The sequence below is a fragment of the Asterias amurensis genome, chromosome 9 (assembly GCF_032118995.1).
Source record: "Asterias amurensis chromosome 9, ASM3211899v1".
In the NCBI taxonomy this organism is placed as follows: Eukaryota; Metazoa; Echinodermata; class Asteroidea; order Forcipulatida; family Asteriidae; genus Asterias; species Asterias amurensis.
Window position 1 is genome coordinate 1,442,405 of NC_092656.1, and position 25,034 is coordinate 1,467,438.

Sequence of the window (25,034 nt, forward strand, 5' to 3'; positions counted from 1 at the left end):
GCTGTACAGAGGAATATCCTCTGTACGAAAATCTCCTCTTGAGGATAGTACTCAAAAGAAGAAGATGCTTGTTGGCATATTTTATGTTGTTGGCTACATTCCAAAAACTTGGATCAAATGAACGGTAATAAGGGGTCCAACTGCTGTATTGGTGACAAAGGAAAATATAATTCTGAGTTATTGACTGTGTCCAAATAAACAAGTTTGCAAAGTTTTTTTTTTTTTTTTTTTTTTGGGGGGGGGGGGGCATTTGAACAAGAGATATAGAATAATCAAAATACCATTTTGTATGATTAAAACAAACTTTTTGGCAATCTATTATGGGGGATCATTTGACCATGTAAAAGAAACAAACTAAGTTTGCAAAGTGAAAGCATTAATTTGAAAAACCTAATAAGTTAAAAAATCAACTCCTGATTGTTTTCAATATCATCACTGGGGGGGGGGGGGCTCTGAGCTGGGAATGCAGCACAGTTGGTGTAGTGTTTCCAGATATCTGGCGACTATAATTTAAAGTTCAGTGACACATAATTAAAAATCGAGACAAATTCAAACTATTTAAATGTAACATTGTTTTATTCATTGACTTTTGTTAGCATTCAACAGATATTTCAACTTCACAAAATCTCATACCACATAATAGACCAATGACAGTGTTCTAAAATCAGAGTATGCCAAGGATAAATAATTATCAGTAAGAACAAGATAAATGGGTAGCATTTTGCTTGAGCTGGAGATGCCGTGCAAGCCATTAAGGATACATTAGAGCAGATGGGAGCAACAAAACGGCATCAGTAGATATATTACTATAAAATAGTTAAAAACAGATACTTAGTGTAATAATATATTACAGAAAAGTACTTCAAAGAACATACATGTGTACATAAAAGCTTTAAAACCACGGTACACTTTTGGTAACTGTCAAAGATCAGCGTTTTCACTTGGTGCATCCCATAATATTATAACCATAAAATAACAAGCCTGTGAAAATTTGGGCTCAATTGGTCATCGAAGTTGCACGAAAATAATGAAAGAAAAACAGCCTTGTTGGACTAGATTGTGTGCTTTCAGATAGGAATAAAAGACTTCTAGCTAGAAGTCTTTAATTATTTAAGTGAGAAAAAACCTCTTTCTCAAAAACTACGTTACTTCAGAGGGAATTGTTTCCCACAATGTTTTATACTATCAACAGCTCTCCAATGCTCATTACCATGTCAGTTTTTAAGTTAATATTTGTTTTGGGCAATAACCAAACGTGTACGTTCCCTTTAAACTTATATTTATATACATTGAGTGTAGTGTCACTAGGACACTTGTTCAAGTTGACTGCACCAGGGTACTGAACGGTTTGTAAAAACAAAATTCCAATCCTCAAGCCTGTGGTCCAGTGTGATATTTAAACCTTGCATGTATTCTAAAATTACATCTGTTTGAAAAAATTGCATATAAGTCCAACCATGTATGTACAGCTACCAGCTTTTGAGATCCTCTGTCACGTTTTACCAAACACACAAAGAGTGACACCAGCAACCACCAGAAGCATTCCAAAATAAGTTTCTGTCAAGTGAGAAAACAAAAAATATAAAAACTTTCTGTCATCAGAGGCAAATAATTTTAATTTTAAATTAATTATAATACTTTTCAAATCCAGCTCTTGATGATAGAGACGAAAAACTTATTTTGTTTTTCTCAACAAGCAGGATAAATCTTTCCTTCATTAGACAGTTAACACATTGAACTAAAGGGTCTATGTACTTTTTCCTAACACGAACCACAATTAGTGCTGGGCGAATAGTGAAATTTTGTTATTCGGATACCGCTGGCCAACTATCCGAAATTAACCGGATATTCGAATAGTTTTTTTGCCGCTAGAAGGCGCTATTTAAAAAAAAAAAATTAAAAAAAAATTAAAAATATTTTTTTTGCCGCTAGAGGGCGCTGTTCGTTTGTGAATGAGATCTTATGGGCGGATTGATATTAGTTTTAGACAGTGTCACTCGGTTCATTCATAAAAATGACCGGATCTAATTTAAAGATGGCGATTTGCTTTTTCTTTTGATCGTGATTGACTCTACGTGAAGGAAAACTTTTGTAATCTTTGAACAAATTACGTCAGAAATGTCATTGTTTTAACTCTTCACGGAGGTGAGCATAGTTAAATACTTAATATATGCTGTTTTATGCTGTCTTAATAGAAGTTTCATAAGGATTCAGACAAAACATTCATATCAGTTGTCGCCCGACGTCCGCGGATATTCGGATATTAAAGAATATCCGGTTACTCGGTTGTAATTACAGAATTATCCGGTTTGTAAAAAGGTATTCGCGCCCTATGCGGATATCCGGTTAAGAAAAAAAAGGCATTCGCGGTTACGGATAGGAAAACCTATTCGCCATTAACCGGATATTCGAATAATTCGCCCAGGCCTAACCACAATGTCCACAGATTTACATTAAACTTTAAACACAGGTTGAAGATTATGATAGTAGAAAGCTTCCCTTGAAATTTTACTTACTGAGGTACTGTAGTTTTTGAGAAATGAGCAAAACAAATAATTTTCGTCTCAGTTTTAGCATGTAAAATCGTATTAACCAGTTATGCTATGGTTTCATAACTGGTTAATGGGGTTTACATGCTAAAATAATTTTCGTCTTGCTGAGACAAAAATTATTTTGTGACTTGTTTTACTCATTTCTCAAAAACTACACAACCTCAGTTCGTAATATTTGAAGGGAAGCTTTCCACTATTATTATCTTCAAACCCTGTAAGTTTAATGTAAATCTGAGGACATTTTGAAAAAGTACCCGAATCCTTTAAATGGGATCAACTAATTTGAGAAAGGATTCAAAGTAATATGGATTGGATGAATATGACAGGACAAGGAGGGAATTTCTAAACAAGTTGTGGATAGTCTGAACAAGCAAATAATTGTATTACCTTTTCCACCAATGTCTTCTCCCAAAATCCTTCCCATCAGTGTTGTAAAGAGGAAAGTCAGAGCATTTGTTAAAGGCACGGCCAGGGACAACTCTGAAAAGTTAAAAAGGAACACTCAAAATATACACACAGGAATAAAAAAAAGAGGAGGTTACCAATATATTGAAATAAAATGGCGTAAAGGTTTAAAGCACTGCTTTGCACCAATACAAATTCTGCAAAGCAAGTTTCTTGGCTAAGCAAGAAATGACCTGGATGGGGGTACCAGTCGCAGCAGTGGTAACTGTATGGTATTCTGGTTGGTAACCTATTTTTGATGAACAAAAGTTTTTTCAGGTTTATAGCAAGTTTGTGTGCTTACGCCGTCGGGAGGAGGGTTAGGCTATCGCAACTAGTGCAACTGCATCAAGGCTTTATGAGAATTATTGTGATGCCATTGGGTCTAATAAGTGGGACTTCTGCTGATGAAGTAAGACTGGTGTCTCCAATAAATAAGGATTTTGCTGCACTGCTTGGATTACAAGCATAGCTAGAATCGTTTGAGCATTGGACAGGCAGTTTGTAAGTTTGCAGAATCTGAAGACACATTGTCGTTCAAGCAATAGACCGATCCAGTAGGCTCCGCCCACGACGCATGTGTGAGCAAGAACACGTTGGGCTCATCAAAGCTTTTCTGCACAACTCTGCTGCCACACCAAGATACGCGCAGGCATGTCAGACCTTATGTTGGACCTTCATTATCTTCATTATTTGTGATTTGTCAATACGCAATGGGGTTGATCCTAATGGATCGGTCTATTGTGTGTATTTATAATGTTATGGCAAACTAAATGCCTCATTAAATTCATTTAAAAATCAAGACAATGTAAAGAAGTGGACTCATACTGACCTGCTGAGGCAAGTGTGATATAAAACAACACTGAGCCTGACTGGTTCACAAGGAAAGGCAGAATGTACTGCAAATCAAAAATAAATTGTACGATTGGTTAATAAAACGTTTATCTTTATACACACGCAAAATGTATCATTCAAATCATATCGCAACTAGTTTAGGACAAACCCTTCCAACACAAACTTTTAACAAACAAAAAATACAAACCTTTGAATAAAAATAAAATAAACAAATTTATAATAAAACATTGGAGGTCAAACTCAAACATGTGAAAAGTTTCCTCACCTTCCAGTTCAACAACAGAAATTTCACTTCAGCGAAAAACTGTGCAAGCTTACTCTTCCGTTTGACGTCTTCGATACCCTTTCCTCCCTTCCTCATTAGAGGGTTTGTTGAACCCCATAACAAGGCAACCACAATCAACCAGACAGATTCCCACATCATTATTGCCGCCGAAACTATCGCTAATACGAACTTTCCATCCAACACATGTTTCTTGGTGTCTTGTTGTTATTTAAAGAGCAATTTAGGAGTGCGCCCTCATCGTTTCTCCAAAATTTATCTGACATCCGATGCAGAGCACATTCGGTAAAATATCATGTATACGGTGGCTGCAGCAAGCCATCTCGTGTTGTCAATTACGGCCGAGATCGACGCGTTATTCTCATTCCGGCGGTGGTTGTAACATCACTTCCGCAAGTTTTGCTAAACAACAAAATAACTATATTAACAAGATACTTTCACAGCAAAAAACGCCGTTCCTTTTAAAATTGTCATAAAAATCTAATGTCTGTTCGGAGCCACCTTATAGACAATAGGGTCAGGCAAGTCGTCCTTGAGGACAGTGCGCCTCGCGCTTGGCCGACATAGGCCGAGTCAGTCAACGGACGAGTTGTATGGCATCCTGCAAACACATTGGTTCTACGATCTTTCTTTTTTGGTTGACCTGTGCAACCGTGTGCAAGATGGCGGCCCTCATTAGACACGTCTTCCAAAGAAGTACCCGTTTTTTACATGCAAACTCATCGGTAGCACTGCAGACGAGGTTTAACTCTGGTTTGCTGGTGGAAAGTGGGAAATACCCTTTCTTACAAGAACTTGGTATCGAAGCTGAAAATGCAGGAGCCTTTACGGGGTCAGGAGCATGGGGTGGAAAAGGGGAGGTAAGAGGAAGACTAGCCCCACATAAATCGGTCCAATCCACTCTGTATCCTTGGCCCCAGCACCACTGATATCAAAACCTTTCGCAAAATCATCTGAAACTCTCCGCATCATGAAACTTACGGATCTAATACTTCAGAAGTTGCAGATAGCACTATACTTGGAATCGTTCACATAGGTATCACAGATTTTGAGTAATGATCAAGTAAATTTTGCGTGTGAATTTTCTCAACTAACGCTCTTTTACCGCTCATGCCGATATGCCGATTGTCCCCCGACCGTGCGCAGATTGTTTTCCCAGGATAAATGTGTGGAATCATCTGCACACGTTTGTCCTGGGAAGAAAAGATACCCAATCCGCGCTTCGTGTATAAACATAAAATTATTTATTTTTGAACAACAACATTTTCTGTTTCATGTAGAGCCTGTAACTTGTTTGTAAGTGTAATTAATACAATAATAGCATTGAAAAATAAGACCCTGGGCCACAGTATTTATGATTAGGTCTTAGAACCTTTTTTTCCCCCCTGGTAAACAGTGCCAGTTGTATGTTGTGCTTGCTGTTTTTTTTATTATATTAATTGTATATTTTTTTGTCATTTTGATTATTGTCTTATAAGTTATTTTGTCTTGTAATTATTTAATAATAAAATTATTAAAACATATTTATTAAAATTTGATAGATATTTTTAATGAAAATTATAATCTTTGTAACGCAAGTTGCAAAATGCCTTTTATACAATAGCCTATAACACATCCTGTTGTACACGTCGGGTAAATTCTTGTTGTCAAAAATAGTACAATTTAATTACCTTGGTTTAACTTCATGTTCATGTTCTTATGTTTCTTTCTAAGCTGGTGACCTCTTACAGCCCAATCAATGGAGAACCAATTGCAACCGTGAGGCAGGTCAGTTATCGTCATATTTTCTCAACTTTGTTATTGTTGGTCTGGAATTTCATTCTTAAAACAAAGAGGGGCGGGGGGGGGGGGGGGAGGGGCGACGACACATTTGACTTAATTTGCGTTGCCTCTGGATGTCTTCAGGCAAAATTTGTGCGAAAAGCCTGGACTTAATGTCCTGTATTACTTTATTTTGCTTGTATCATTGCAAGAGAAGCACACGGAGTCAATTCCATGGATGCTGTGAAAAGTGTAAGAAAAGTGTGCGATTGAGCTCCAGTTTATGACACTGATGCAATGTTTTACTCGGCATTCTCCTTGTCGTCTGGCTGGCTACATTAATAATAATAATAATAATAATAAGACTTGTAATGCGCACATATCCACCCTGCTGGGTGTTCAAGGCGCAGTAAACCAAAACAAAACAAAACAAAAACACAACACAAAGAAAAACAGACACAACAAAATTAGTCATTGAAAACCTGTGACATAAGATAAGTTTTGAGAAGAGACTTGAATTTTGCGGTACAAAGACAAGATCGAAGATTAAGTGGTAGAGAGTTCCAGATGCGTGGCGCGGCTACAGAAAAAGACCTGTCACCCCATGAGTGTCGAGACTTGGGTTCAATGAGGAGAAGCATGGAACTTGATCGAAGATTCCTTGAAGGAGTGTAAACTTGAAGCAGTTCAGAAATATAGTGGGGAGCCTTGCCATTTAGAGCTTTGTGGACAATGAGCATCAGCTTGAAGATGATTCGTTGAGAGATAGGGAGCCAGTGTAGTTGTTTTAGAATGGGGGTGATAGAACAGGATTTTCTAGACAGTGTCACAATGCGAGCAGCAGTATTTTGGAGCCGTTGAAGTCGGGAAATCTGGTTGTTAGGAAGACTGTAGAGAAGAGCATTGCCGTTGTCAAGACGAGAAGTAACAAATGCGTGAATGACCTTTTCAGTGGCACTTTTGTCCAAGTACTTGCGAATCTTACCTATATTCCTGATGTGATATGATGATTGTAGTTCAGTGTTGCATAGCATCCTTATTTAAAGGGTCTGGGTACTTTTTGTAACACAAAACACAATGTCCACAGTTTTACATTAAACTTACACCGTTTGAAGATAATGATAGTAGAAAGCGTACTTTAAAATATTAGTTGCTGAGGTGCTGTAGTTTTTGAGAACTGAGTAAAACAATGTCATGAAAATACGCTTTTACATGCTAAAACAATTTTCGTCTCATGATCACTGAAGCCAAAATTATTTTCATGACATTGTTTTACTCATTTCTCAAAAACTACAGCACCTCAGCAAGTAATATTTTCAGGGAAGCTTTCTACTCTCATTATCTTCAAACTGTGTAAGTTTAGTGTAAATCTGTGGACATTGTGTTTGTTGTCCTACAAAAGGTACATACATGTAGACCCTGTAATATGAAGTATGGACTTGTGAAAAAGCTGGTGGACTAGTGAAAAGGACATGCTAGCTGGTCATGTTGATCGGTCACTACAAAAATAAGGGCAAACCTGGCTACAGCACTTAATTCTTTATTCTGTGACAGCTTGTAATTAATTAAAACAGTGGTTGCCCTTTAAATTTTCTTCAGTGATGGTTTGTTTTACACTGAACATACCACTAATGATACACGTTGTTCTTTACAGGGTACAGTGGCTGAATACCATGAGGCAGTGGAGAACTCTAAAGAGGCGTATTCTTCATGGGCTGATGTGAGTTGACAATTCATTGGGCAAATCAGTTTATAAACACTGCAGTTGATGGTGTAAAATCCAGATGATATTAGCATTTTTAAACTGTTTATCTTAAGAAATTAGAGCGAGCCTGGATAATTAAATTTAATGCAGGCCTGGGCATTTTGTTCATGAAAGATGTATGCATTGACAACTTTTTATTCCTTTATTAATAACTAAAGAAGTAATGAGAAGAGTTGGTTTACTTTTCTGTTTTTCTCCAAAAAGATGCCTGCGCCTTTAAGAGGTGAAATTGTGCGTCAGATCGGAGATGCCCTCAGGAAAAAGAAGTCTGCCATCGGACAACTTGTAAGTAAATCTCTGACCTATAACTGTGACCTTTAATTGGTGGTGGGGGAGGGGGTGGGGTATGGATTGCTGGAAAGCACAGAGCTACCCAGAGTGCCTGCCAGACATCAATAGGCTCCACCTGGTACAATAAACAGATGGCTGGAAAGGTTCCATTTTAGCAGATGTGTGTTGGCTGTGTTGACACTCATGCTCTCCCATGTTAGATCATGTGGCAGACTGTGTACAGTGTAGAATTTTGTTCCCAGTTTTGAAAACCACCACAACCCTGTGAACTGAACGCCCAACAGCCCCCCCCCCCCCCACACACCTCCAACCCCCCACCCTCCCTCCTCTAGAAAGGTGGAACTGTGCAGTGTAGATCAAGAATGTTCAACGCACTGTGAGTTTTGCAACTGGGAAAAACTACAAAACTACCTAACTTGTGATTGCAGTATGAGTACACAGGGCTCATGACAGAGTTGAATGGAGATAATGTTATAAAATGCCTTCAGGGCTAAAAAAAAAAACCCGCTGGATCATAGGTCTGAGGCCAGTGATATTGGCCTCTGGCCAGTAAACTCAGATTGGAGAAGTCCGGTGGTCTTGTCTTTTTTCAATTGACTTAAAAAACCTCATTGTGTATTAAAATCTTTCAATACCTTTTAATTGGTGAATTTCTTTCAATTTTGTTGAAAATACAATAAGACAAAATTAATGAGTTAAAAATTATTAAACAGTTAACATCTGCATCTTAAACTGTAGAAAGTTCTTTCTCATTACTTTCTCTTGACAGTTTTGTGAAATAAATGCTAGAAACCTACAAGCCCTCTGGTCTTCTGGATATTCCCCTCATGAGATATTCTTGTAGTACTTGTTAAAATAAAAACAGTTAACATCTTGATCTTAAACTGTAGAAAGTTCTTTCTCATTACACTCTCTCTACAGTTTTGTGAAATAAACAACCTACAAGACCTGTGGTCTTCTTGATATTTCCCTAAATTCAAGCCTTTGCCTTGATCTAGCTGCTAGGGTTTGTGCGCCATATAGAAACCCAAGTTGTATGCAATAAACATTTTTTTTTTTTTTTCAATACATGTAGCTGTCTCTTGAGGTTGGGAAGATCGTTGCTGAGGGTGGTGGTGAGATTCAAGAGTTTATCGACGTGTGCGACTTTGCTGTTGGATTGTCCCGTATGTTTAGTGGACGTGTCCTTCCATCTGAACGTAAGAATACTTTTGAAAGTCAATAAAGAGTAATTGTTATTAAAGGCAGTGGACACTATTGGTATGGAGAGAGTATGGGGAGAGTTTGATAGTATAAAACATTGTGAGAAATAGCTCCCTCTGAAGTGACGTAGTTTTCGAGAACGTAGTAATTTTCCACAAATTTGATTTGAGACCTCAGATTTAGAATTTGAGGTCTCAAAATCAAGCATCTGAAAGCACACAACTCGTGTGACCATGGTGCGACAAGGGTGTTTTTTCTTTCATTAATATCTCGCAACTTCGACGACCGATTGAGCTCCAATTTTCACAGGTCTGTTATTTTGTGCATATGTTGAGATACACCAACTGTGAAGACTAGTCTTTGACAATTACCAATAGTGTCCAGTGTCTTTAATGTGATTCCTGAAGAAACTCGTTTCAACATTTTAAACCACTAAAATGAGCTTCTGAGTGACATTTCAACATTTAGATTAATTTGAGAACATTGGAATAAAAACGAGAACAAATTAAAGGAAAACAACTCTGAACTGATCTGCTAATTAAAATGATTGAGCAACTTCTTTTGGTCAGGTTGGTGTTAGGGTTTGTGTAGTGGTATCTTTCCTCGACTTCAACCTCTAGGACCTCTATGTGGATTGGGTTTTCAGTCCCTACATGACTGTTTTACTGGGGTTTTCCTCCAACATCTAAAATGGAAATTTCCTCCCTTGAGGCCGGTTTATAGTCGGCTGCGCGATGGTTGCGCGATGGAAATGTTGACGCACAATCCTAAGGCTGAGGCCTAAAAACTGTTTTTTTTTATGATCGCGCGTCAAGATGTCCATCGCCCGACCATCGCGCGTCTGACTATAAACCGGCCTTTAGTGTCTTCTCTGGCTAGTACAGTGATTAAGTTTGCTTTTCTGAGAGTCCTTGGCTTTCGACCAGAAGAAATGAAAGGAAATGACTCCGTGGTTGATCATGTAATTCATCTAACATTCCTTATGTTTGGGTAATTTTCATATGCAATTGTGTAACTTTTCTGTTCTCTCTTCAGGCCCAGGTCACGTCCTTCTTGAACAGTGGAATCCCCTTGGCCTTACGGGTATTATCACTGCCTTCAATTTCCCAACTGCCGTGTTTGGTTGGAACGCTGCAATAACCATGGTTTGTGGCAACACTTGCATGTGGTAAGGAATCAAAAATTGAAGTTGCTAACCACTAATACCTCAGTGACAACTAGCTTTCGATGGGTTTCTAGGAATTTTAGGCCGGGCCTCACGGCACTCCTTGTGGCCGTCAGGTAATTTTTCAGAAATTGGGCAGGCATCGAGTTACTTTAAATCAGACATAAAACCTGGTGCGGCGTTTCACATCACAAACTCATCGCAAGTAAATCGATCAATGCCTGGACGATGTGTGGCATGGCATTGCACACATCAGGCTGGGGCCAAAATTACACGTAGTTATCACACGTACATGTAGGCAGAATATCGGACGAGTTGATGAGACACTAGCTGATAAGCGGGCCAATAAATCGTCTCCATTTGAAGCTGATCAAAGTGTACATTGTCCTTTATTATTATGCAATTTTCATCTCAAGACTGTTCTTGTGTGTTTTTTTTCCCCAGGAAACCTGCCCCAACTACACCCCTCTGTGGAATTGCTGTCACAAAGTAAGTCAAATATCCAAGAAGTAGAGAACAAGTGCTTAAGTATACCTCTGGATTTTTGAACAGTTCAGTTGTTTCAATGGAGATTTCCAATAAAACTAACCTGTGAAAGTAAAAACTTTTAAAGTGGTTGTGTTTTTGAAAATCCGTAGCGATTATGTAGAATCCTGTAACCATGATAACTGAATCATAACAGTTATTATTTTGTTATTTATTTCAGGGTGATTCAATCCGTCCTTGCAGAGAACAAAGTCCACCCAGCAGTTATGACCTTAATGTGTGGTGGAGCAGACATAGGGTAACAGTTTTTATTCTTTGAGACCAATTTTAAATTTTTGAAGATGATCAACGTGTATCGTTGCCAAAATAATGAACATTCCAAATATAACTTGGGTTGAACAAAGGAAAGTTAACTAGAGTTAATTAGATTGAACAAAGGAAAGTTAATTAGATTTGAGGTCATTGAGTCTTCATAAACTTTTGTACACAGACTTGACATTTTGAGTTAGAAGCCTTGGCTACAAGCCCTGCAGTCTGTTAGATTTTTCTTCTAAATTTGAGCCCTGGAATGTTACCAAAACATCAAAGGTTGATGGTCTTGCGAGTGTACATGTAGGCCCTGTGATGGGCCTGTTGAAATATTGAGTTACATAATGCACGGACAAATGTAGTACCACCATTTCATCCAGGACATTCAACTTTGGTGAAAAATAATGATTTTAAATGCAGAAATTGTTTACGACAAGAAAAAATTACATTTAAAAGCCAAATAAGTGTGTTCATTTATTCAAAACAGGATGTTCAAAGGAAAGCCAATTGCTCCTGGCAAGGACTGATGGATTAAGGCAACGTTTTTGAAGCATTGTGAAATGGTTTTTCATTTTTCCACATTCCCCCTGGACATGTGTTGTGTATATGAATATGAATTCAAATTCATATTTCTTAAAAACTCACCAGAAAAACAGTTTACTGTGTAGTTGTTACTCTCAATTATTTTTGTTTTTTTGTTTTTCCAAATCTGTAAAGAAAACCAAATTCGATTCCTAACAAAAAAAGTGCTGGAGTTTGCAGGTCAAACATTGAAAGCCATGAAGGTCGAATATCATGGCTTTGTTTATTGTTACCAAGGTTTCAGCGTTAACTAAAGCATGGAATTCAGGCCTTATGTAAAGCGTATTTCAAGGGATCTGTTGCTTGTGCTTTTGCTTAATACTAGGCATTCTTTGCTTACACAGCCAGCGCAGAAGCACGGCACTTGCAAAGTAAGCAGGATTAGTGACCATAAGCACATAATTTGGCAGTAAGCACAGCCGTGAAACATGGCCCTGATCAGCCCGAAATCCCTCTTAGCCTGTCTGATGGATGGTTCGAAAACTCTGAGAAGAGATACCCCTCAGGTTAAAACTATGAAAAATCACATAATTCGTCTGACATTTCTCATGATATAATTAAAACAGTAGGGTAGTTCTCTAAAAGTGAATGTGTTATGAGATGACTGTTCATCTGAGTACATGGATTAAGGAGAAACTGTGGATAAGTTGTGGTCAGGTTGGCGTAGTGGGTTCTTGTCTCGCCTTCCACCTTTGGAACCTTGGTTCAAATCCCACTGGGGGCACTATGTGGATTGGGTTTTAAGTCCCTACTTTACTGCGTGGGTTTTCCCTGGAATAATTCTCTGGGGTTTTCCTCCCACATCTGAAACTGAAATTTCTTCATTGTTTTTTTTTCTCTTCTCATTTGGCTCTTGTAAGAGCTTTGAAAACATATATTCTAATTCAAATCCAAGACCATTCAACCCTGTTGTCTCAGTATCCAAGAAAGAAATGGCCGAGTTTGAATATTTTTTGATTCTGTTCACTTCTTGTTTTTCATCCTTAGAGGCGCAATGGGTCAAGATGAATCTGTTCCTATTGTTTCATTCACTGGAAGCACTGCTGTAAGTATTTCAAAGTTTACAAACGGACCCTCCATCTCCTCTTCTGGATGCCACAATGTCTTAAGCATCTATCATGCTTTCAGGTTGGCTCTGTGGTTTCTTTCCTTGCCTTTAACCTCCTTGGTCCCTGGCTCGTATCCCATATTTTAAACCAAATTATTCAGTAATGTAGAGGTAAAACCTTTACAGAATCCTATAAGAGGTTGAAAACCGCTTACAGTGACTTAAAGCCAGTGGACACTATTGGTAAATGTCAAAGACTAGTCTTCACAGTTGGTGTATCTCAACATATGCATAAAATAACAAACCTGTGAAAATTTTAGCTCAATCGGTCGTCGAAGTTGCGAGATAGTAATGAAAGAAAAAAACACCCTTGTCACACGAAGTTGTGTGCTTTCTGATGCTTGATTTCGAGACCTCAAATTCTAAACTTGAGGTCTCGAAATCAAATTCGTGGAAAATTACTTCTTGCTCAAAAACTACGTCACTTCAGAGGGAGCCGTTTCTCACATTGTTTTATACTATCAACCTCTCCCCATTACTCATTACCAAGTGAGGTTTTATGATGATAATTATTTTGAGTAATTACCAATAGTGTCCACTGCCTTTATTTGCAGAGTTGCAGTTTCAAGCTTAGCACCGCGTAAAATGTAACACATCCAAGAAAACATGTTTCAAGATTCCCACTACCCCCAAAATGGTAGCAATATTATCGCCTTAGCCCCTCCCCCTACCCACCCCATAGGAAAATGACTGTTACCATTATAAAACATGTATTTTGCACAAGTAACTTAGGTGTAACGAATAATAACTGATTAAGTATTATTATAATAAGATGTTTATTAAACATGTTAAAGAGTGATTTGAAAACTTTGAGGGATTGAGCAGATTTAATATCGTACAGTAATTCATTTAATAGTTTTGGACCTTGATAAAAATATACACTTTGTTAATTTTTTTTTAGTTTTGCACCTGTTTTTTTCCCAATGTTTTCAATTTTTTTTATGTGAATAACCCTGCACTTTTGATCCACTGAAGCTTTTACTAGATACACAGATAAAACTGCGTCTTATCCTCTTTAAGGGAACATTACAGAACTGGTTTTTGCTAAAAAAACAGGAGCTGGCAGTGTTTGCACTTTATGTAAGCCACCATATACAAGTACATAAACTGACAAACCTGTAGAAGTTTGAGATCGATCGGCCTTTTTGGTCACAAGAGAGTAGTGAAAAACCAATTACAAATTAAGCTTTGCATCGATGCCAAAACAAAAATGATTAAAACGCTCACTGAGCGATAAACGCGAAGTTAGATTATTTATTTCTCATCAAATATGACATTTCAGACAAAAATATTCAACTATTATCATCATTAGACCGTGTAAGTTATATGTAAATCTGTGATCTACGCAACTTTTGTTTCTTACCAATTCTGTAACGTTCCTCCAAATAGCCTGTTGGCAATTGTTTCATTAGCTTACAAATTCCTAATTATTCTCCCCTTATAGGAAGCTTTGTCGTTGCAAATTTATCTCTGTCGCCTCTGAAGTGTTTGCACACCTGGAAGCAATTCTCATGCATTAAAAAAATAATTATGCACAGGCAGCAAAGTGTTTGTTTGTAATCAATGAATGTTTAAGGGAAAGATTACCTTTAGTATTTTTTTATTTGTTTGATTGTTTTTAAAATCCCATTTGAATAACATAGATGGTTACAAGAAAACTAGCTCGTGAAAACTTTGTTTTAAAAGGTGGTTGCGATTTTGCCAAAACCTGGAGCGCTTATGTCCACGCGGAAAACTAATTTGTAATTGGAATACAAAATCTGAGAGAAGTTTCTGTCAGTAACGCTTTTAAATTTCAAATTTCTGGGGATGAAAACTCATATCCATAACCACATAACTACGAAGTGAAAAATTTCTCAATATACTTTGCTCTATCGAAAGCTGCTGTACTTATAACCAAAAGTTTGTACTGCATTAGTTTTAAACGTATTCCTTTTTCCTTAAAGTTTATAACTGATTTTTTTGTTCATATTTTCTGACTGTTTTTTTTCTCCTGTGTAAATTAAGTGAGAATATAAACATATTACTTATTTCTTGATTGTGTTTTTAAAATGACAGGTTGGGCAGAAGGTTGGGACAATAGTGCAAGGAAGATTTGGGCGTTGCATCCTGGAACTTGGTGGAAACAATGCAATCATAGGTAAGTGACACAGGCATGCTATTCTTTCTACTTTAGTCTGTTTTCCGATTTTTTTCTTTGGATAAATATTTTTTTTTATCATTAATAGGACCTGAAAAGTCTATTAAATCCTATACTGCGTGTTCATGTAGGTCATCCCTTCTGCCCAATAAAACGTATAACTTTTTCCAAAAGGACCAAAAATAACATGCATGGACTGACATTGAATAAAGGCAGTAGTGCGAGTTGATTCAAATTTGTGTCACAATGAAAATGAGTTTAGGCTTCCACTGTACAGACTCTCTGTGAATTAAGTTCTTACGTTTGATTTTTAAAAAGATCATTGATTTATCCAAACCAAAAATGAAGTTTAGAAAAATCAAATGATAAATCCAGGTTTTTTTTCTTTTTTTTAAACCTTGAAAACAGCCAGAACTGATAGCAGAAAGATGACCAGCTCTATGAGATTTCATAGGGAGATTTCATAGAGCTGTTCATCTTTCTGGATGTAAGATTTCAATTCACATAAGAGTCCGCACAATGGAAGTATGTCCCACTGTACGCAGAGTGGGGGGCTAGCGAGACCTAGACCCTAAGGCAATATCCCCTGTATCCGGTGCTTTGGCTCATGGGGGTTGGCGAAGCACAAACCTTGAGGCTAGTAATAACTATAGCTTGGACCTTATGGGAGGGGTAGGGAGCTTTTAAAAAGACCTGTACCTGTAGGGAGTACCTGTTATCATTGTGATATCCCCTTACCTCACAAGGCTGGAGGGGCACTTCAATTCGAGGGCTACACTTAGTTGTTTCGGGCTGTCGATCCAAATAAACTTTTACCAGGCCGGTGCAAGTTTCCACCTACCCCTGGGGCTGTAACAGGGGGACCCCCTTCACAGTCTGGATGTAGGCATGGGTATTATCCACTAGGAGCCTGGCTTGTAGACTGAGAATACACTACCTGCCCCACTTTTAAAGAAGTAATTATGGTTTAGTGCCTTTCATAAGGGGGCACAAGTGTCTTGACTGGGTATTGACCCCACACTCAACTGCTGACAACACCAGAGCTTGGGTCCGTTGAACTACACCGCTCGACAATAACACGCCACATTGTCAATACAGAGACAACTTTTGTGATAATGACTGTTGAAAATCTGTTGTGACAAGTTTTGTCAAAAGTACCCCCTAGCCCTGGCGGCCTTACACTTTCGTATTATACTACATTGATGTCCTGGATATCAGGGTCCATTTCTGGGGCGGAAAATTTTCAAAGCTTCATAACACAACAATGAGAGAAAACGATCAAAACGGGAATTTGTTTACGTTGGGAGCTGCATTATTTCATGAAAATTACGGATTTGTAAGGAATATATGACGATCAAAATCCACCGCAGAAAAATGTATGCTGCCATGGAATGTGAATCTGTTGAAATTAGTGGCTTGCTGCAGCTAAGACTTGAGTTATGAAGCTTTGAAAATTTTCCGCCCCCAAAACGGGCCTTAATAGTTAGGACTCTGTATCTGTGTATAGAGGAAGAGTCCTATATAGGGCTAGAGTACCCCATATTGTTCATCGCAACCCTCTGGTGACATTCCAACTACTTTTGACTTTGCTAGTGAATCAGTACTACAGTAAGTTTATTGCCTTTGGATAGTGCCCCACAAATTGTGCAGGTTCATGTTTATTTTATTACTCAGTTTACCATGAGAGAAATCTATTGTTTGTTAAATTTAGCAGCCAATGAATAATATTAAAAAGAGATAAGTACATGTATAGGAGCATGTCCTTTACTACTGTGTAAATATTATTAAGAGCCGTCATTGTAAGATATTCTGGATGCTGCTCAAAATAAATGTTGGATTTAAAGTGGGGGCCATGGCACGCGGACTATTTACACCTGGCTCAGAAAAGCACACCAGTGGCGCTTCAGAGGCGCAAGGAATCAAAATAGATTAGGAGCGACTCTAGGTTGACCCAAGTGTATTGTGTTTTTGTGTGATGTATTGTATTGTATTTATGCATCTTTTTGGATGAAAGCATTGTTACATTACAAAGTAATGATTCTACTCAAGGGTCTTTCCAAACGACTGCAACAGTCGGTGTGTCCGGTTGCAATTCATCCAGTTGCTCCTAACTGTTTCAAACATTTTCATCAAGTAATTAGGCTTGGTGCAACTCTGGAGCGCCTGTTTGAACCGGTGTTACTCTCTGTGTTTCTGTTTTTTTTCTCTCCAATTTTAAAGAGAGACTACATGGGATTGACATACCTTTAACAGCAGATATTGTTGAGTGTTCGTTATAAGATGGTTTATTCCGCAAATTTGCTGATAGTTTGCAAAAAAAAATAAAAAAATTGGAATATGTTTTAGTTTTGTGTTAACTGCATCTTCATGTAAATCTGTGGGAGAATCCTAAATACATGTACCAATGCAGCGAAACAGCATTAAGCTTTTTGATCCTACCTCCTTTTCCCTTCCACCATTGTCTACCCTTAAAGCACTGAAACAAAAAACCCACACAAATTTCTTGAAAACTTAATTTTTAGTTATAAATTCTCTCAGGTATAGTCAGTTGAAATTCCCTTTCACAAAAGGAGAGTTGTTGATTTGATGAGAAGAAAACGAGACTCTTCTCAGAGCCAATAATCCTTGCAAAAGTTTCTCCTTGTAATAAATTCACAGCATCGTAGCTTCAAACTAAAGGGGACTGTCATTATTAACACCGCGCGCCAGGGGCCGTACATGGAATTATGAACTCTTGCAAAACTTACTTCTTACACTGAATTCACACAATCGTAGCTTCAAACTAAGGGGGACTGTCATTATTTACATAGCACGCCTGGGGCCGTACATGGAATTATGAACTCTAACCCAGATACTGCCAAGCTAGCCTGCTGGCTGCCACATCACAATAGTAAACCCGGCGCCACTTGCGATGTGACAGCCAGCTCGTGCGTGGGTTAGAGTTCAACATTTCATGTTAGATTACAGCTACAAAGCCCCGCTGTTTCTTATCTTAGTTTACAACTTTCTATGCCACCATAACAAAGAAAAGTGTGACTGATATATTTATGAAGTTTCCTTCAGGGTGAAACATAATCCTCAGCTTTCTGCCATTTATTTGTCATAGATGACACAAAATGGCACTCTTAATATTCTAGGATAATAACTTTGGATGAAGGGCTTTTGAGTTGTCTTACTGTCTTAAACTTTCATGGGATTTAGATTCTGAAGGATGACTATGCCACAGGTGCTGTTTATACAAACAGCTTTGTGTTAGCATTTCATTCCTTAAAGGCACTGGACACTATTGGTAATTACTCAAATTAAAAAAATAATCTGGTTTTAAAACACTTACATTGTCTTCATGTAGATGGAAAAATAACTATTTTTTGTTAAACTGTCGCAGTAAGCATATGAAATGTAACATTTTAATCTGGAAATGTACAATCCCAAAGTTCTAGATTTCAAATTGGGGGGGGGAGGGGGAGGGGATCAGGGGGCAGACTTTCATTGCCCAACCTCCCCCTTCCCTAGTTTCACCACTGCTGCTCTGATGAAACTTTCAGACACTTGTTGCACTTTTAACACACGTTGAGGCATTATCAAATATTAATAAACCCAACCACAGGATCATTTAACAACATCATTTTTCAGTCAATCGCATTTGTCACGATTGTGATCCATTCCTGGAAAAAGAAAGCACAAACAAGGCCAAAAGACAAAACATAAAAGACGGTAAGAAAAAATATGTAAAACTGAAACGGAGCGAGGGTCCTTAAGACTGTTTTGTGAGTGAAATTTGCAACCAAAGGCGAGACTAGATAACAGTTTGGTAATCCTGTCCCTCAAGTTTCATTCCCAAGCAAGCATTTTGATGGTCAGATTACTGCCTTGAAAAGCCCTTAAGTGGAAGCTGCGTGAAAGGGATTCAATAAGCAGAAGGGGGGGGGGGGGGTGGAGGGTTGGCAAGCTTGAATTTTGCTCAAACTGTGCTTTTAAAAAAGAAAAACTACCACGTTTCCTGCTGTTATGTTAAGTTCTTAAGTTAGTGATTTCAAGAAGCGAAGTTTCCATTTTGTTTAGGTTTGTGCACAGTTTGTGAAAAAAAAAAAAATTCCAACAGTTCACCCGTGGTTCATTGCGAAAATATAAAAAATTCACTTGTGGGTCATAACAAGCTCCGGTTTACTACTGTCGGAGGGACTGAACTCCTAGGACTCGAGGCTTTTGATTAATAAAGTCTGAGATGCGATCAAAATATGTCGTTTGTCGACCCAGGTCACTTTTCATTTAAAAAGAGCATGTTAAATTTCAGGTTGATACCCTCTGGTTCAAAAGTTAGGAAGTAGAACCACCAAGACACAGGAGTGAATGAAACTAAAATAAATGGTGTTTGAAGAAATGGTGTCTGAAACTAAAATAATTGAGTTTAAAATTGATTTGTTTCTTTCATATTTATGCTAATTTTAACCCCTTTTTGATGTTGTTTATCAAGATGGAAGTTGCTAAGGCAAAATAGGATATTTTGTGGCATTGAAGTTAAAACAGATTTTTGCTGTTGAAAATGCCAGTCCCTGTTGGCTTGTTTTGGCAGGTTTAAAGGGTCTGGGTACTTTTTGTACTCTTAACCATTATTATCTTCAAACTGTAAATTTAATGTAAATCTGTGGACATTGTGTTATGTGCCTACAAAGAGTAATAGCTTGATCGCATCACATAATATGCATTGTACATGTACTTTATCAGTGGATGTCGTCTGTCCGACAACAATGACTTTTGTTTCTTTATTGATATGTGTACTCTCTACTCTGATTTCCTTCCACACAGTACTTGAGGACGCCGACCTTAATTTAGTAATCCCAGCCACTTTGTTTGCCAGCGTCGGTACACAGGGACAGCGCTGTACGACCACACGCCGCTTGGTAAGACCAACAAAATTAATAACAGTTTTTGCAGTTCTATTCTTGGTGGATATCGGGACTCTGAAAAGGGAGTTTGGTTGTTCATTCTTGATTACATCAGTTCCAAGTAAAAGTTCGCTATGCTGGGAATATAATAATCACCCCCTGCACGATCCGTGGTCTCTTGACAATGACTGAAGCACACAACACACACATATCTAATACATAGTGATCGTTGCCACAGGGGTAGTTCAATGGTGACCAGTTGGTCGACATATTTGCAGTTGAACGTGTACACAGCCTTTTCTTTGGTGCATTTGCACTACACCAGAGTTAAAAACAGTGTCATTCGTCAGGGATGAGAAATGTCACACTTTTATCTGAATTCAGATTTTTTTTGTATCTGCCTGGTAAACAAAATTCTTTGTCATGCTCTTTGATCTATACTACTTCACCCAAAAGCTGTTACTAAAAGCTCCTTGGGATCTATAGCTAAGGGGTTATCAAAAGGTTAAACTGCTAACATTTCACTAGGAGCCTGGCTTGTAGAGCAGAAATGCACTACCATCAAAACTTCTTTTGAAGCAACTACGGTCTAGTGCCTTGCTCAACCGCACAAGTGTCATGACCAGGATTAGAAACCCTGCTCTGCTGCTGACAACACCAGAGCTTGGGTCCGGTGAACAAGACCACTCGGCCACTCCACGCCACATTATCTAAATATAAAATCAGTTCTTTTATAATGACAGTTCATTGTTAAAATGTTGTGACAGATTTTGTCAAAAGTATCTGCTGTGGTTCATCGCAACTACATGTACATGTATTGTAAGCCTGGGTGACTAGTAAAATTTACCACTCGGGCTTGGGTCCGGTGAACAAGACCACTTGCATTGACACGCCACAATTGCTTGGACCAACTCATAGCCAGGAAACAGTATCAATACAAGTATTTATTGTAGGTTGTGCAGTCTAGTAGTACTGAATTCTGATCTACATGTATAGCAGTTTATCACACCTGAAGGGCATCTCAAAAGTCCTCATTCTTCTACTGACAGGTCTGCAGAGCAATATCTAAGATAGTGTTATCTTTGGGTCAATCGTGATCTGTTATACAGCTTGGCCTTGCTCGCCCTGAGGAGTGAGCACCTAAATAAAAGAGGTTTCGCAAGCGTACGGATATTGATACAGACACAGATACGACACACTTATCCGGATACGTGTCAGATTTTGTTTCGTAATTTAAGAGTTATGTGTCAGGCCAAGGCCAAAGTACAACACATGTTGGGAATACATTTTGCGAGCAGAACAAAAATACAAAAACAGTTTGTGTATGTGTTAAAGTTACTTTGGAGAACTAGATTGATTATTGTTTTTCTGTTAATTTTGAACCCACAGAGTATCACATGAAATTTTCCATCAAGAACAGCAAAATAAAGATTTTCCCCCAAATTTGCTTACAAAAGATAAACACATTTCCATCTTTATCATGAATGACACCCTGAATAAAAGCAAAAACCGGGAATTGTTTTTAAATCTAGGTCAAAAATGGTGTTCGATTTTTGAGCTCCTGTATCTGTTGTTAATATGCAAAACCTGGCGGTTGCGGTTATGCGCAATATATGAATACAAATAGTGTGGATGATTCGTATTTATTGTACCTTTGCAAGACCTCTCTAATAATATGACAAAAAAATATTGCGTGTACTTTTATGTAGCTTTACTTTTTTTCTTGAAAACACTTTATTTTAATTAACTCTTCCTTTTAGAGGGGTTTCAAGCTCAAATTAAGTTTTGAGATTCACTCAAATTTCAATAGATAGTTCTAAAAAGTGCCGAAAAAATTAACATGTCTCTACCTCACAATAAAAAGCTATTTAATTTGATACTCTTTCTTTCAGAGCGAAATAAGAAATATGAAAGCATTGGACCTCAAAAATTAATCGAGTCTGTACATTCCAAAGAGGAATTTTTGCACTAATTCAATGCCATTTGGACATAAAAATTCAGGCACGAACTGGAAATTTTCTGCATGAAAATGTACAAACCATGGATCTGAAATGTCATTTCATCCAACATTATTGAATATTTGGACAGAAATTGCACTTGACACAGTGGCTTTTACACCATTTGAACCTGTAGTTATAGTCTGTTTTTCTTTGCCTCTTGATGCTGTGCGCCATGATCTATGTACAATCCTGGCCATATCTCTTTGGGCCCCCCTTGCCCCCTTTCAATGTTGGTTCTTATTTCACGGTCTTCTGTGTTCCAGTCAACGTTGAGTGGGGGACGGGGGAGAGAATGACATTGTCAGTGGGAAGGCTACAGTGAATGGTTTATGTAATGTTATGTTTTGGTGGCTAAAGCATTTTGGTCGTGATTGTAGATGGAATGGCGCTATAGAAATCCTGTTATTATTATTATTATTATTATTATTATAATTCTTCATTATTATTATCTTAATTCTCAGATACTGCATGAGAAGATATACGATGAGGTGTTGGAGAAGTTGAAGACAGCATACAGTCAAGTCAGAATTGGCGACCCTCTAGATGGTAAGTTGTCTATACTCTTAACTGAGAGAGGTTTGCAGTAACACCATGTGTTGCGGTATCACATGGCATCACTGAAAACCTCTCCTCCACCATGCAGTTTCAAATCCTACTTTTCTACTCTTAAAAGGACATGTTGCATTGGATCGTGAACTTTGGTCTTTAAAAAAACATTTGCTTTGAAATTAATGTGGTTAGAAAGATAGAATATGATTTTTGGGGTTGAACAAAGAATTGACTAGAGTGGGATTCGAACCAACGACCTCCGGATTATATTATATTATATTCCCTTGTGGTTTATATTGTTAAAAGTAGAATATATTAAGAATCCATATGTGGTTTTCCTTGAAGTGCTGTTTTTTGTTTCTCCTACAATACTTACGGTATAAAGTGATGACCACTGAGGAACTGAAATCTTTAAGACTGTGATTCCACTCCTGCCCCTACCGCCCCAACATGTTGTCTAATCTCTACCCCCGTTGCTATAAATCCTGATTTAACATAAATGATAAAATATTAGACCTAGAGGATTATTAGATGTCTTTTCTTCTTGCAGAAAGTACCCTCTATGGACCGATGCATTCACAACAGGGCATTGAGATATATGAGAACGCTATCAAGAATGCAGTAGCCCAGGGAGGCAAGATAGAAGTGGGAGGAAAGGTAACTGATTTCACATCCCTTTTTCAGAATTTTTTTTGGATGCATCGGGGCGGGAAATCAACACCGGACCATTGGCGGGAGTCCAGTGATTTTAGCCCTGGGCGTGTAGAGTCGTGACCAGACAAGTCCAATGGTCTTGTGTTTTTTTCAATATAAGTAACATTGCCTCACTGTGTATAATCTGCAGCAAGAAAATATCCTGTTCAAACTTTGGCTTTCGGTCTGATACATGTACATGTAAGTATGTTCCAATTGTGTTAAAGGATTTGGGTACTTTTTCAAAATGTCCATAGATTTACATTAAACTTACAGGATTTGAAGATAATGAAAGTGGACAGCTTCCCTTCAAATATTACTTATTGAGGTGCTGTAGTTTTTGAGAAATGAGTAAAACAATGTAATAAAAAAAAGTTTGTAAATGCTTAAAATAATTTTGGTCTCATGAGACAAAAATTATTTTCATGACTTTGTTTTACTCATTACCCCAAAACTACAACACCTCATCAAGTAATATTTTCAGGGAAGCTTTCTACTATCATTATCTTCGAACTGTGTAAGTTTAGTGTAAATCTGTGGACAGTTTTTTTTTTGTCCTACAAAAAGTACATACACCTTTAAGGATCGAAACATATCTGCCAATAAGAAAAAAGAGATGAATCTTGAATCCTTTCTTATAAAATTTGTCAGCACGCGTACAAGTTTTAAATGTTTAATTTTGGTTCTGGTCTTCCAGTAAAACAGTAATAGGTTTTATAAGGTCTGATTTTAACATTTAAGATGCATTGTCCGTGTTAAGTGTCTTGCTTTGAGGACACAGATGTCACGACTCTCAAACCCACACTCTGCTGAACAGCAGAGCTTGAGTGCGGTGCTTTTAAAACCGCTAGGCCATGACACACCACAGTGTCCTAACGTAACAGTGAATGACACAGGAAGTCCAGACAAAAAAACTACCCGGATAAAAAATAACCGTCAGAAAAACCTGAATATTAATTTGGTCAAACGGAACTCTAGAAAAATATTGGTTTATAGTCAACAAGTCCTAACTATCATTGTTCTACTGTTAAAGTAACCCATGAGGTAGGGAGTGTAAGGGCATTGACTGAGGGTATACATGTATGTACAATTCATGGACTACTGGCATTTCACCAGACATATATAGCGCACACTGTATGTAGCGTGTATTGATATAATGAATACACATGACTGCAATGCGAGTTTAGTTTATCATAAGTCTGGGAATTAAAATGCTGGCCAAGCATTTTATTAATATTCATTTTCAACATTGCCGCTCATCTTTTAATGCTTGTTTTGTTCCTCAAGTATGAAATGAATGCTAATATCTTTACTGCCCTTTTTAAAACTAGCAATTAAACATTCAAATAGGTTTTTGATCGCCAAATCGACCATGAATCGGTTAATGCATCTTTAATTTCTGGCAGTTGAATATTAATGAGGGAATTTTAACAGCAGCTGCCACATTTTCTTTTGTTGGAATTTGTTAAGAGCTCATTGGGTATTGCAGGGGAATGCACTGCATGGTTCAATAAAGTTATGGATGAGATACATGTATAAGCAATTTATAAGAACTGACTGCCAAGTCTTGATGCTGATGTTAAATTCATCCAAAACTTATTGCAGAAATCATAATAATAATAATAAAAATAATAAAGGACACTGGTGTCCGTAAGGAAAGATACTCATGGTGCATTAAACAGTAAAAATATTTCAACATACACGAGTACTGTAAAGATGAGTTTTGAGTGACGATTTTAAAGTTGAAAGGAGTTCTAGTTGGCGCAAAGGTTGAGGAAGATTGTTCAGATGCTGCACTGAAGAAAGAGCGGTTTCTCTCTAAGAAACGATGGGTTCTGGCAAACTCATTTGCATCAATTAACTTTCTAATATCACTTATCATTGGCATGTCATGGCCGAGCGGTTAAGAGCACCGGATTCAAGCACTGGTGTTTGATCAGCAGGGTGTGGGTTCGGATCCCG

At 37.8% G+C, this 25,034-nt stretch overlaps 2 protein-coding genes across 2 annotated transcripts in view; one reads left to right on the forward strand and one right to left on the reverse strand.

Moving 5' to 3' along the window:
* Positions 1–557: 557 nt before the first annotated feature.
* LOC139941819 (transmembrane protein 234-like) lies at positions 558–4,340 on the reverse strand. Its single transcript, XM_071938440.1, has 4 exons — positions 4,117–4,340; positions 3,829–3,895; positions 2,940–3,032; positions 558–1,557 (listed from the first exon to the last, which is right to left on the reverse strand). The coding sequence occupies exons 1-4, from the start codon at positions 4,273–4,275 to the stop codon at positions 1,493–1,495; spliced, it is 384 nt and encodes a 127-aa protein (XP_071794541.1). The 5' UTR covers positions 4,276–4,340; the 3' UTR covers positions 558–1,492.
* Positions 4,341–4,783: 443 nt separating this feature from the next.
* Positions 4,784–25,034, forward strand: part of LOC139942021 (alpha-aminoadipic semialdehyde dehydrogenase-like) — a 59,950-nt gene continuing 39,699 nt past the window's right edge. Inside the window, exons 1-13 of the mRNA XM_071938688.1 lie at positions 4,784–4,994; positions 5,848–5,901; positions 7,550–7,615; positions 7,865–7,945; positions 9,027–9,150; positions 10,190–10,322; positions 10,764–10,808; positions 11,026–11,103; positions 12,684–12,741; positions 14,863–14,944; positions 19,751–19,845; positions 22,292–22,376; positions 22,930–23,036. Coding sequence (XP_071794789.1) covers positions 4,797–4,994; positions 5,848–5,901; positions 7,550–7,615; positions 7,865–7,945; positions 9,027–9,150; positions 10,190–10,322; positions 10,764–10,808; positions 11,026–11,103; positions 12,684–12,741; positions 14,863–14,944; positions 19,751–19,845; positions 22,292–22,376; positions 22,930–23,036 — 1,206 coding nt within the window. The 5' untranslated portion in view covers positions 4,784–4,796. The remainder of the gene's footprint in view (positions 4,995–5,847; positions 5,902–7,549; positions 7,616–7,864; positions 7,946–9,026; positions 9,151–10,189; positions 10,323–10,763; positions 10,809–11,025; positions 11,104–12,683; positions 12,742–14,862; positions 14,945–19,750; positions 19,846–22,291; positions 22,377–22,929; positions 23,037–25,034) is intronic.